The following is a 14,594-nucleotide window of genomic DNA, read 5'->3' as shown; positions in this document are numbered from 1 at the left end:
AAAGGCTTTTAAAAAAGAAAATGCTCACGATTCCTTGCCAATGTTGGCTTTAGTTTTATTTATCTTCTCTCCTAGTGGGACCTACCACCAGGTAGAGTAGTCAAGTCGGCAATGGCCGCCAGGAATGGGAAGCAGGAGACGTTCCCTGGAATAATTTGCGTAAAGACAATAAATCCTCCACCAGGGTTCTTCCTTCTACAATATTCTTAATATGGTGTTAAGCCCCCATTCCAACGACTGGAAATGGGGTTAATGGTCCGGCAGCCCAAGTAATCGACCTGAGCAAAGCAAGGGCGGATAACGAGGGCTCTGTGCCGTTAACCCTTAGAACGGGGGCTTAAGGCTATACGCACCAAAGCAGTAAACCGTGGTGCAGAAAAAAAGGACTTTCCTTCATACAAAGGCACGCATGTGGCATTCCATTGTACGAAGGAACATCCTTTTCAAAGATGGCTCCATGGAAAGGGAAGGAGGGGCTCCATATGTAGCCCCTCTTCCCTTTCCATGGTGGTCGTTGTGACCCAGAGCGGACAGTGCGGCTGCAACGGCAAAGGTGCCGCCGCAGCTGAAATAAGGTACGTTGGGGGTAAGGGGGAGATTAAAATAAATAGAAAGAAAGGAGATGGAGGGTGGGGGAAGATGGTGGTGGTACGTTTTGCCCATCAGGCAGCATGGAATGTGGGCTTTCATCAGAGGGTAAAGCCCACGTTGCACCTGATTGGCTGTGACCCCCCACCAGGGTGCTAATGCCAATTACTGTTTAAAGCCATTTGTGGGAAGCATGGTGGCATTCCAGCACTTCTGTTTCTGTAGCTTGACAAACCCGAGGGTTTCCATTAAGCATCACCTCCGTGGTCTGCCCAGCTGATGTTGAATTTGCTGCTTAATTCACTTTCCTAAGATTATCCGTTTTCCAATAGATCACGAAATAAACAGTCAAATCCACTTGCATGGTGGCCAACTTCCTAGTCGATTAATATTCTGAAGAGGAGAGGCCTTACTTTGCTCTTACGACAAAAGAGTGGCTGTCCAGCTGACACCTTACACCAAACTAAACTTTGGTTTTAAGGATTTCCTCTTAAATGGCACACAACCTGAAACTAACAGAGTCAGCAGAACATGCCCACTTTGTAGCATGAACACAGGTTCCCATTCCAAGTTTGCAAACCCATTTTGCAGACATTTGTGATCTGACAGTAGATGAGCTTAAAACCCTTCGTCCAATGGCTCTTAGATGAGAAAATTAGGTCAAATATGCTAAACATATCTGATCATCTACTCTTCCAGTATTTGTTTTTTTGTGTTTGACAGAAATAGAGCATGGGCGTCCTTTCCAAGATAGCAGTCACACAAGCCTCAGACTCCACCCACTGTTCTTCTGCAGGCTACCATTTTCCCAAAGGTCCTGTAACTGACACAACCTCACAGCATAATACCTTGTAAGGTAACAAGTTCAGACCCCGCGCACTAAGTCAGAAAGGATATTAAAAGTGCTCTTACAGAAAACCCGTCATAAGAGTAACCTTCTAAATAATAAACATTTAGGATTCATATTTGATCATTGCCCATGCACAACACCATGGAGTAACATGTAGAGGAAATATTGTCAGCTGATGCTGTCAGCACGTTGGCAGGCACCCAGCCTTCATCCCATATAGGTGATCCGTGACCTAATGCTCTCTGTGATACAATGAGGTGGGTACCTCTGTTTCTGGAGGTGAGGCCTGCCAAGCTGAACTCACTCCATTAATGCTCCATGGCAGTAAACGCACGGTGTACCCATGAGACTTTGCTGTGGCTGTCTCCAGCAAACTTCTGAGCAAGCATGACATCATGGGGTAACTAGAGACTTATCTAAGCCTGCATAAAGGTGGTGTTGGCGCCTTATTTTGTGTTATTTTATAATGATTTCTTCCAAATGGCTTGACTAAATATATGCTAAATGTTAAGATATGGGTGCAGCTAGAGAGCTCTTACAAGCCGAGATATGGGTTTAACTTGTACTTGAATTGTAATGGGTAGAATTAACTTTAAGATTGTCTCAAATTGTGAGCTTCAAAAGTTCTATAGCTCACGGGTTCAGTGTTCACCTCAAAACTGGGGTGAGGTAGTCCTTTGCAATTTTGAATTCCTTCGTGGTCATCCCAGTTATTCATCCTTTGGAGGCGGTGTTAGGGAGAATTCTCTGTTTAGGCTGAATTTCCTAACCTAGTGAGTCCCCCAGCAGCTTTGCTGGATTTCTGGAGTTTGTTTTTTTCCATCCTGCCAAGAGTGAGACTCTTTTTCTCCCACTCTTGGACATGAATGTGTGTAATTCCTTCAAATGTCAATGTGTTCTATGGGCTATGGGGTCTTTTACTCCATAGGGTCTCATATGTTTTTCTATGTGTGTTACACCGCACCCTATGTGCCGTAACACTGGGGCGGCCTAGCGGACCTCCATCGTAGACCCCATACCCGGGGACTGACTACTGTCTCCCCGGGCATGTAAAGTCACCATTGGCTTTACTAGACCTAAATTTACTAACAGAACTAGTACAAACCATCCTATTGTGGACGTACTAGTAGGGGTAATTCGATTACTCCTAGGTCTGTTATTCGAGGGGGGCACTGTCCCGTCCCCCCTCGTCGAGTTTTGGCTGGTGGCAGTGGAAACTACTTGTTATGTTCGAACCCGAATATAACCCTATGGGATTCTTCCCATTGTTGGAGATTAATACCTTTTTTCCCGTTAGTCTCTAACAAGCCACCGGTTTACTTATCTTAAATAAGTTTATCGGATGGTATTTTCTGCCAGAACTCGGTTTTTAAAATGGCGTCTGTGTTCGTCTCTGTGACTCCTAAACCAAAGGTTGAGCCCTTTGTTCCACTTTTGGCGGGCTTCTGTACAGAGACCCTCCAAAGTGGTGCCATTCTGTCTGGGTTACCACAGGGGTGTGGGAGGGGGTTTAGGCACCCTGGACTGAGTTGCCTTGCCAACTCCAGTCGCACTCTAGTGTGATTGGCCCAAGTGGTGAGCCTCCCCACTCACCACTTAGCGTGTTTGATTGACAGCTAGGCTGAATGAATGGGGGTTTTCTGCATAAAAGCAGGGCTTTTGGGACTGGATCTTCAGAAGTCGCCACAGGACCTAAGAATCCGACGAGGGTAAAGCTGAGCCGACCTGCAACGACGACACCTCCGGTGGAGCCCTGCTGAACTGACTCACCACCTCCCGACGACAGAGGAGATCTCCCTGCCGGAGAGTCTCTTCCTCTGACTGGTGGGAACAACTAGTCACCTTTGCTTTTTCTTCGCTCCAGGACGCAGTGGTCGAATTGCCCGTGCAGAGCACCTCGGCAACCGGATAGCCACTACCCCTGTACCGCGACCAAAAGGTGGTGCCTTGTGACGGAGCACTCCGCGGCTGGTCTCTTCCCTGGTGGTGCAACGATCTTCAACTTTCCTTCGACGAGATCATCTCTTCTCTTGGCAAAGACCCGACGTGCATCCACCACCAGGAACAACTGCCCCCACCGGAGCTGTCTCTCCACAAACAAAGTACCGTGTCCGCCTGGCTTCCCTTTCTGCCGGATAGAGTGAGGTGTCTTAATCCTCGCCTTTCCATTGGGTCGCCTTCAAGCTTTCTTAAACTTTCTATTCTGAACTGGTCCAATCTTTCCATAACAATTTGCGATAAAGACTCGAAGCGCATTTCCACTGAGACACTTTTTTTTGGGACATATCGCCTTGCCTCTCTCCGAGTGGGCCTGGCCTCTGAACTTTGTGATCTGTAGTAGACCCTGTCTTTCTTGCCTTGCATTTGTCCGTAAAGTATTGGTACCGAGTTGATTTCATAACCTGCCTTGTTTTTCTCTCCCGACCTAACGAATACTAGAGTGCCATCTAGGTTAAAGCATACACCTCTGTCTGCAAATAAGTGATGCCGGTAAACCTAGACTTGTCGAAATATTGTTAGGGGGATTGATCTTTTTCTTCGTATAGTATTGTGATTGAAGTTGTTTGCCGTATTAGTGCCAGAGTGTTTTCTATAGATGTGTCGTTATAAATAAATATCTTTATATCTTAACACCGAAGCCTTGTTCCGTGTTTGCTTGTTCTACTGTGTAGATTGCCCTATATTGTATACTCCACATACTGCCTAACTCTTCTTGAGGGAAGTCTGACTGCTCAGCCACAGCTACCAAGTGAATCTGTGTGGTACAGACTGCTACCAAGTGGGTTTACTGCCAAACACCTGTAGTCCTAAATCTTTTGCAGTGGTCCCAGAGGGAACTGCACAGGTTTCCGCCTAACAGGCGGAATAATTGAGAGCCCTTGCATTGGTAATGAATTGCTATTAATACAGTGCTTAATAGCATGAGGACTCCAGTATGAAGCTCTATATAAAAACCTGATCTTTTTATATAAAGACCTGATAGAGTATTATCAAATAAAACATGGACATGATTGCTTATTGTATATTACACTCCTTGCACGTGTGTATGGCGTTGTTCGTCTAACAATGAGGAAATGTGTGCATTCAATATAATCCCACCTTCCTCCGCGCCATTCAACCTATTGCTGTGTTTCTCTTTCTTGACGCTCCGCGTTCAGGGGTTCTGTGGCTATAAATGTACTGTTAAAAGCATTTTTTTTGCAGGACAACTTGTCTACTTCAATAATGTGTATTTAAAAGAAATGATATGTACGTTTTGTGGTTGTTGCTAATTTTGTGTCGGTAAACAGATGATTTGCACAAATACATTTTTTTAAAAAAAGTTTTATCCTGCCTTTTTTGATGTTCTACGAATTCATTTTTGCGTTCTTCTTTCAGTTTTAGACACAGCAGGCCAAGAAGAATTTGGGGCCATGAGGGAACAATATATGCGAACAGGGGAGGGGTTCCTGCTAGTATTTTCAGTCACGGACAGAGGAAGGTACAGTATGTATTAAGTGGTTATTTTTTATGTTCGGAAATTCTTATTGGTGTTGGCTTGTCGACAGTCATACATTGAGCCCAGGTGACTGAATTAATAACCTGAACATAAAATGTAGATTCGTCGCTGGGAAAGAATACATCTTATGCAAGAAACACTTATAGGCTGTAGAAACTAGAGGCATAGTGATACAAGGCCACACTAATCATACTGAACATTGGCACGCTGTGCGGTGCCGAAACTAATGAAAATGCTCAGAACGCGGGATGTGTTAACTAAGGAAAGCCTGTGCTGCAAGTATTTTCATTGGTGTATGTTAGGTAGAATCACCTGCAGTACCCTTTGGGAACACTACAGGCAATTATATTACAAGTGTAAGCACAGTTTCACCTTTGGTACAAGCCTGTACTACACAGTAAAGTGGTAGCGATGGCTGAGCAGCCACACTTATCTCGAGAGTTTAAGTGAGCAGTAGAACAAGTTTCACAAAGGGCCAATAATACAGTGATTTAAATAGACACTTACTCAAGGATTCTTGGTAAAAGAATATACATTTATTTACACATTGACTTAGAAAACATTACACTAGCACAAGCAGCTCAGTATCACACACTAATAAACCACAAAAATCCACTGGAAAGTAAATGAACAAGTTTAGCCCCGAAATGAAGTGGGAGCAAAATGGCACTTCAGATACTTGGAAAAGTGAGGAAAAGACAAGTTTATAAGAACAGACAGCCCAAATACAGTCATAGGCAGGGCAAAGGGTTTCAGTTAAATACAACCAGCAATTCTTCTCAACAGGCCTGGGCCAAAGTCAATGGTTCAGTCTTTCGTCTAGGATAGCACAGTTCTGGTATATAAAGTCCTTGCCTCGGATTTTAAAAGGATTTGGCTAGGCGAAAAGTTTGATGAATGTTTAGAGACGGGTGAACTTTTGAAATTGAGGAAAGTTTCACGCACTTTCTCGATGGCCGAAAATATTTCCAGACCGCGTTTGCACAGTACCTTTTTAAACTGAGAAAGCTGTAGTAAAGGCAGTTGTTCCTGGCAGGTCCGAGCTGGTCTTGCAGTTCCTGAGCTTCAGTCGTGGGGACAAGGAGGACGGCTAGAGGTTCCTGCACTGCCCAGGGATGAAGTCAAAGCTGCAGCAAGAGGTCGCTTTAAGGCGTGAGTAAGGAGGCCTTAAAGACCACTACTGGTTTCCTTCCCACTGGCTATCCGGTTTTCAAGCAGCACTCTGCTGAAAATTTGACCAGTATCAGACGGTGTCCAGGTGGCTTATGAGTTGGTTGTTCCCACCAAACTCAAGGGAAGAAGTTAACCTTGAAGGGTTTCTCTGTCAATTGGAGTTTCAGGCAATTCGGACCTGCAGCAGGGCTTCACCAGTCGTCTAGGAGTTGCAGCAATCCTCTTCCTTCAGCTGGTCTTCGGTTCTTTTGTTCCAGTGGTCGACTCTGCTTTCCAAGTCCCAGAGACTTGCTTTTAAACAGTTTTTCCCCATTCATTCAGCCTGGCTGTCACTCACCCAGCAGGGTGGCTGTCTTTGCCAGACAGTCAGCCAGCCAATCACACCAGAGTGCATTCAGGCCTCCTAGGAGGCTAAGCACAGGGAGTTTCGGGCACCTCCCTCACATCCTGTCCACCCCAGACACTCTGGTACCAGAGGAGGGCTTTAGCACAGAAACCCACCAAAGGGCACGAACAAAGGGACCAAACCTGGTTTAGCGCACAGAGTTAAACACAAGAAGGCCTTTTCCTAAAAAATGGCGAAAAAAGTTGACTGGAGTCTGTTTAAAGAGATGGGTCTGGGGTGCCATCTTGAAAAACATGGCTGCCCTTGATTTTGAGCTACCGTTGTTAGCGGTCGCGAAAAATCACAGTAGTTGATCTAAACCACTGCCACCAGCCATAAAGTAGGAAAAGGTAACATTTTACTGTTACATGAGTGTTTTGACTCAGGGGAAGCTAAGCAACCCCTCCAGCACTCTATTGGAAGATAGTGTGTGATTGGTCAGTAAATTTAAAAAAGACTAGTAAAGCCAATTTAACTCTACATGCCCTGGGAGATGCTAATCCGTCCCAGAGAAAGTATTTAAACCTTGGGGAGTCTGAAAGACACCCCTGTGCCACTGACACAGAAAAAGATGATGCCACTGGAGTTGTTTTAAGACTCCATAACCAAAGAACACAAAAGTAAAACGCACACAAAATACATGGAAAAGTGGGGAAAAAAGGCTCACACTCTTCCCAGGTAAAAAATTAAATCCCAGAAAACCAGCAAAGTTGCTGGGGGTCTCAAAAGGTAAGTGAAATTAGCACATTCTTGAGAATTCTCCTTAACAGTGTAGGGCGTTTCCCTTTCCCATTCTCCCTTCATTTTAGCACCTGTGTAGCTCCCTACACGTTTGCTAATGGTGTATTATTTTATTTTTTGGCTAAATCAAGAAAAAGAAACTTACCTTGGATGGGCAGTCTGGAGTCGAACAGAGCTGGTGTCCTAGATATTTGTTTTCATATTAATGACGTCACAGTCATCAACCGTGAAAGCAGACTTCCAGGACACACCAGCACTGTGGAGCACCAGGCCACCCAGTCAAGGTGAGTTTTTTTATTTCTTTTTTTATTTATGCCCCCAAAAAAAGACACCATTAGCACCCATGTCGGCAGCTACACAGGTGATAATGGTGATTATTAAACAAGGCAGCAGTCATCCCTGCTGGAAACTGCACCGCTGCCCGTGTCAGGGGCTGTAGCTGCACTCCGACCCTTAACTTGGGTGTCGGGCTGTTAACGACAGGGTCAGCCTGCCCCCTCGTTTACCAGTGCCTCAATATAAATGATGACATAGGAAGAACTTGCAGAATCTTCAGTGTAATAGGGAAATTAAGACCTGGAAGCAACCACCTGACTAACAAAGTATGCTAATGATCCTCCAAGTTGATGCCCCAAGGTTGTTCACAGAGTGGAGATGAGAAGAAATTATCTGCACTGCAATGCACAACTGAACCTTGGGCATGGTCCCAAGGCCAGAACAGGGGAAGGTCCCATGAGAATGACATTTCACTTTTTGCAGTTTATGGTCTGTGATGAATCCAGCGATGTCATTACTCCCTGGGGAAATTCACTTCCCATATGGCCACGGGAGGGCAGCGGTTACCTGATTCCAATTCTGGGGGTGGATGCGCAAGGGAGGACGATATGGGGGGAGAGGACCCTAATGAGATGGAAGGAGACTCGTTGGAAGGAAAATGGTATCCCCATTTCTACTCAAAGTATGATATCCCCCAAAGTTCACAAACTGTTATGCCCTATTGTGATGTTGAACTAGTTCAAACCCCCCATGCTGACATCAGATTTCCTTTTTACAACTTGTGCCAAAACACTGAGGTGAGGTGGATCAGGAGAGCAATGCAGAGCGCTAAAGTCCTGGAGTTATAGGTGCACTCTAGTGGTTGGAAGCATCCAATTGGTTCTGGGACATTTAAAATCCCAGCAGCTCAAGCAAGAGGGAGTTCTACTTTCCCTGATGCCAGTCGGGAGACGAGAGATGCCTTTGACGGAGCCGTCTCGAGAGATCCAGAGAGAGAGGGCTTGCTGCATGCAGACCAACAGCATGCAAGGATGGTGAGCAAAGGTCCAGGCATGGTCAATGCCAATAGATAGATGAGACAGCCACCAAAGGAGATGCTGCCCCGCTGGGGGATAAGAGAAGAGCTGAGAATGCTGGAGCAGCCAAGCAATACCAGTGAGCCCAGGGAAGGGATGTGGGACAGCGGGGTGCTTCACAGCCAGCGTGTACCACACAACAAGTCAAGGCAGAGACACTTACCAGATGAAGCCCAGCGGGGGAGCTGGAATGCTGGGAGTCTTTGAGAGGGAGATAAGGAAAATGACAGACCTAATGTTTGAAAAACCCAGATTGAAGAAGTCGTCCTGGCAGGAGAGTACACCAGGCAGTTCTTACGAGTCTGGGGACCTGCACCCAAAGAGAAAGAGAACACTGAGAATAAGTCTTGAAAGGAGAGTATGCCAGGCAGCCTGTCAGAGGTCTGGGGACCCGCATCCAAAACATAGAGAGAAGAAGCCCTGGTAGTAGAGTAGACCAGGCCAAAGTGAATGCAAGTCTGAAGACCCTCACCCAGAAGGGAAGTTGAATGTTGCAAAGTCCTGTCGGGGACGTATACCAGGCAAGGGGATTACGAGTCAAGGACCTGCATCCCATCATAAATAAAGACATTCTGAACAGCCTCTTGAAAGTGTGTGAAAACCCAGGAGAAGGGAACTATACCTTCACGGGATGGAAAGGTAAATGAACCTTGGTGAAATAAGTGAATCAAGGGTTAAGGAAGAACCCTTCAGTGTGTGAGTCTAGGGTAAGGGAGCCATACACCCTGGATAGGAAAGTTGCCTTTTACCAAGGAAAAGAAGCATGGTTGAGGGCTGAGGAGAAGCTGAAAACTCAAGAGAAGGGAAGATTTTTCCCCATCATTCATAGAGTTGTGAACCCTTGGGGAACTTTAATAATGTGTTAATTTGTGCACCTTTGGAACTTTATGTTGAAACATTGGATAATCCTACAGAGGGCCAGTTGAAGGACATTATTCCTTTGCACATTTGTCGTAGGTTTAGCTTGCAAGGGTCAGGATAGGATTGTGTACATTGGACGGAGAACTCTTTATTTTTGGAGGTTCTGACACTGACATCCTTTAGTTCCATTGAGGCAGGGAAACCTCTCATAGAGTTAGGGCGAGAGAGGTATTTCTCCAACCCTTCTTTTACTTTAATACAAGTCTGTAGCAATCATCACTATGCCTCTGTGTCTGAGTCTTACTCCTGATTCATTATAGGTCTGAGACCCCCAGATTTGCCAAGATACGTGGGGGGAAAATCTCTTTACATTTTTCTCAAAACGGGATTCTAACTTTCCCTCCTATTTGACACCTATAAAGTGAGCAATCACAGTCTACTGCAATATTACAAAGTTCTGCAAAGCTTGCTCAAGGTTGAAGACAACAAACTTTGAAGAGCCTCAAGAAATGGTGCTGGGCAGCATATGGCATGGAAGCTGATCAAGCAAAGGCAGGGGCTTCTGTAACACAAGACCAGGGTGTACTTGAAACTGTGTAGGTCAAACCACGGTCGGAAGATCCAGAGAAAAATCCATAAATTTGCCACGCCATCCTCATAAAGAGATTAGAAGGACTAGGGATAACAGGCACTGCCCTACTATGGATCAAATCCTTCCTAACAAACAGAACAGAAACAATATGGATGAAACCTTGTAAATCCAAACCCAGAGTCGACACGTGTGGAGTACCACAAGGATCATCCTTCTCCATGCCTCTATTTAACATCTACATGTACCTATTAATCAAACTCATCAAAAAACACGGCCTCACATGCTACAACTACGCCGACGATACTCAAATAATCTTCAACGTACAAGACACCCGGGAAGGAAACACCACACTAGAGAATTGCCTTCGCGACATATTCAACTGGATGAACCTCAACCACCTCAAAATCAACCTGGGCAAAACAGAGATAATGATTGTTTCAGAAAAGGGAGGAGACATCAACTACATCCCCTGGCCAAGAGAGGTCGGCACCACACCAGAACCATCATCAACGGTAAAAAACCTAGGGGTCCTGATGGATAACAACCTCACTCTGGAGCCACAAGTAAACTCGGTAATCAAGAAATGTTTCTTCCTCCTGCGAGCAGCAAAAAGGATCCTACCGTTTCTGTCATTTGCCAACAAAACACTTACCATCATCGCTCTGATCATGTCCAGAGTAGACTATGCCAATGGCCTATACCTGGGCATGCCCGAACGACTTCTAAAAAACTACAATGCATACAAAATGCAGCAGCCAGACTCCTCCGCAAGCTACCCAGAAGAGAACACATCACACCCACGCTAGAATCACTACACTGGCTACCACTGAAACAACAAATAAAGTTCAAGGCCATGTGCATCACGCACAGAGCAATACACAAACAAGGCACAGAATTCCTAAGCGACAAACTACGCCTACACCAACCGACAAGAACACTAAGATCAAGCACCGACATACGCCTGGAACCAAAACCCTACAACAGAAAAAAACTCGGAGGATCGTCCTTCTCTCACCAGGCACCCAAAACCTGGAATGACCTACCTAAGAATATACGGAATACAACAAACCACCTAACATTCAGGAAACTCCTCAAATCATGGCTCTTCAAAGCGTAACCACAACGGAGACGCACTAGAATGCCCAGACATTAAAACAATGACGTAAATAAATCCAACCTCGACCACTCTCATATCGGACAAACACTCGAACCAAATAACCAACCATCCGACAGAGCATAAGACATCATGGAAAATAGCCACAAAGGAAGACTGCAGAGACTGACCACATACCTAGACCCAGACGAAAGCCCCAAGCGACTCTCCCACTCGTACGTACTGGACGAATATATCCAGACCGGCAGACGTATCTAGATAAACGTTGGCCTGCGTCGCATCTGGATAGGATTGATTGAAGGATAACATGCCCGCGCCCAGAAAAAACGTGAATGCTATCATGTGCCACACCTAGAATTGTGAACACCGGCCTGCGTGGCGCTCAGATGGAGTTGTGAATGTTAGCATGCCCACACCTGGACGGGTCTCTAGACAGTAGCCTGCGCCGCATCTGGATGAGGGTGTGAGGGTTGGCATGACCACACCTGGATGGAGTCCCAAACATTGACCTGCACTGCGTTTAGATGGGAATGTGAGGGCCAACAGTTGTCACACTCAGACAGAACTATGAATGATAGCATGGCAAAGGTCAGGTAACCCACTAACCAATATAAGCTCTAACTCTGCATACCTATCCCACTCAAAAAACTCACACAACCATCTCTCGCACAACAAGCTGCTCGCGCTTCACAACACCGCAACAACACATAAACCGGAACAGCACACGCAGACTGACCCCGATCCGATACCCGCACCAAAGCTCAGCACCCGGTGTATACTGAGTTGAAACTGCCAATAGAACACCACTCCTCGCACTATCCTACTCCCTTCTTCACCTTACTAACCCATCCCACCTTTATCGTTTACAGATCCACCTGAGCGCCTGGGGACCAACTCCCTTGGTGACGGTGCGCGGTACAAATACCTTTAACATTTAACATATGGATGGCCCTAATGGCTCCTTAAATTGTGAAGGGCACCTGCTGCCCTTCCCCAAAAGGGTACTTTGAGGGGTCAGAAAATGTGAGATGGACAACTTTGTAAAGTTTTCTCAACAAATGCCATTTATGGTTTATTACTCTGAGAAGGATTTTCTTGCCTAAAATAAACTAAAGCAAACACTCGAACAAAGGATATCTGTCCCTCACACCTATACATACAGAAAATAAACAAGGAAATGTATAGGAATTCTCAACAATAACGTTTGAATTTGTAATGTCACCACTGTCTCTCTTTGTAACTTGGGAAAATTCCCCTTCCCAAGTTTAAACGTGATTCTGTTTCGCAGTTCCAGAAAAGAAAAAAGGACATCCTGATTTGCAATAATGTTCAACCACAGTTTTTTCCACTTCAATTTGTCAATACCAACTTTCAACTTAGTTTGATGTAGCTCCACTATGTCAGCAAAAGTTCTAACTCCACTTGGTAGAACATCAATTTGTCAACAGAAGGTTCCAACTCAGTTTGGTATAACTTCAACTTGTTAACAGAAAGTTCCCACTCAGAAAACAGAGGATTTCTTTCCTTGCTTGAATAATTCTACACTTCATCAATAGCAATAATTGTCTTGGTCCGGATAATTGCTGCCACAAATAGTTTTCTATCACCATAAACATACGTTTTAGTGATCAGTAACCATGTTAGTCACTTCTTCAATTTCCACCTGGTTTAGTCTAGCACCATGGCCCTCTTCTTCACCAGCTTGGAATTCAGATATACTCCCCTGCCCGAACAGCAATTCACAACCACAAGTGCTATGGGGTTAATTATTGTTTGATGCTGGTTTCACCACAACTTCGAATTGTTCAATGAATTGCAGCTTCACTACTTCCAACGACTCATAGTGCTCTGTAACACTCTTCTCAGAATAATGCCCTCTCCCTCTGGATTCCTTTCTCCCAGAAGGGCAGCCTTTGTGACACTCTTGTTTCCCTTCTACACAAGTAACCAATGACTTATATGCAAAGCATCTTTTAATTCTCTTCCTTTGACTTGGATAATGTGAGTTCATGCCAATTTTCACCACAGGTTGTATAATATATGAATCACAATTGCCATTGTCTATGAATCTTTCAATAGGAATGTTCTGTGGTGGCAATAGCTGTTATTCTGTAACTGCCTTGATTTAGCTCTCTCTTGGTTTGGTTTGGGCAATGCTTGTATATGCTCTCCTTTAACCATGTTGTCCTTTGTAAGAGGATTCAATCCAGCACTACAGCTAAGTCAATGCCTAGTCTGGGATACTGAATGGAAACCCTTATTGATATATCCTTATGTCCAGTTCATGAGTTCTGGATGACTAACCCTATATAACACCCCTCTCTTGGAATCCCCCTGACCCCAGAAGTAGTTCTGTTTTGCAAGTTTAAAAGGTTTATTTGAGAAAAATTAAACAATATATATATATCACACTTTTATGATAAATTAATAATTAATATCACACTTCAGAACATGAGCAGTTAACAACAATGGGTAATGTTCTACTAACAAACTGATTTGATTACCCAGGAGTAGTATAAAGGATGAGGTAGCACGCTTGGGAATAGGAACCGAAGAATAAGGTGGTAGAGAATGCTTTATCTAGTTTCAGATGGATGCAATGTTGAATGAAAATGCAATACAGAAAATACTCAATATGATTTCAACAAAACAATGTAATCACTTTTCTCTGGCAATCCACTCCCCCCCCTTATGCAATGTAAGTAAATGAAGGGGAGAGCACACAGTTCTGAGAAATGCAATCAAATGTAATTCAGTTCACCCCAGCAAGCTTAGACTCCAGAAGTTTGAAACGCAGGCAAAAGGCTTTGAATATGATGACAATGCAGTGAGAAATATACTGAAAATGCTTTTAATTCCCTTCAGGAGGTTCAGGGTGAGTGGTATCTAGTTAATGAGTTCAGGCTCACTCTAGCAATGATTCAGGGATGGTTCTTAAGAGGCAGACGAAATTTAGCAGTTCAGGCCAAAGCAGCTATCTTTTTACAAGTAAAGAAATCGGGCCAAATCGCAAATCGCGGCAAAATTCGCGAGTGCGAGAATCGTGATTACGGCAAAAGTATAAGCTTTCAGAGGAAAGTTAAACCAAGTTCCTAGCCCAAACGGTTACAGAGTTGTGAACGATTTTGTGAAGGTTGTTTTTCGGATTTGAAATTTTAAAAGTTCAAAGCGACAGGTTACAGCTTGCAGCTAGAAAATGACAGGTGACAGTTTTGCAAATGACAAGTGACAGGAGGCAGTTCTGGTTAGATTTAAAATAGATTGAATTATATTATTTTAACTAAGAGATTGGTTCTGCACAGTTCTGCTAGGTACTCGCAATATATTTTGAAATAGGCCTCCCCACGGATCTGGTCAGGTTTTGGACTGGACTCCGGTCCTGGTCTCGGCACTTCACAGTGATCTGGGTCAGCTCTCTGGTTCTGCTAACAGTGGTCTG

The 14,594-nt window shown here is 44.6% G+C and overlaps 1 protein-coding gene across 1 annotated transcript in view; it reads left to right on the top strand.

The window, feature by feature from the left end:
• The window catches only part of RRAS2 (RAS related 2), a 301,207-nt gene that overhangs the window by 228,623 nt on the left and 57,990 nt on the right, over positions 1-14,594 (top strand). Inside the window, exon 3 of the mRNA XM_069623733.1 lies at positions 4,817-4,919. Within this exon, the coding sequence (XP_069479834.1) occupies positions 4,817-4,919 (103 nt within the window). The remainder of the gene's footprint in view (positions 1-4,816; positions 4,920-14,594) is intronic.

This window comes from Ambystoma mexicanum, chromosome 11 (genome assembly GCF_040938575.1).
Source record: "Ambystoma mexicanum isolate Mex_15411 chromosome 11, UKY_AmexF1_1, whole genome shotgun sequence".
NCBI classification, from domain to species: domain Eukaryota; kingdom Metazoa; phylum Chordata; class Amphibia; order Caudata; family Ambystomatidae; genus Ambystoma; species Ambystoma mexicanum.
Note: the sequence above shows the minus strand (reverse complement) of the source record. Positions and strands in the feature narration are given on the sequence as shown.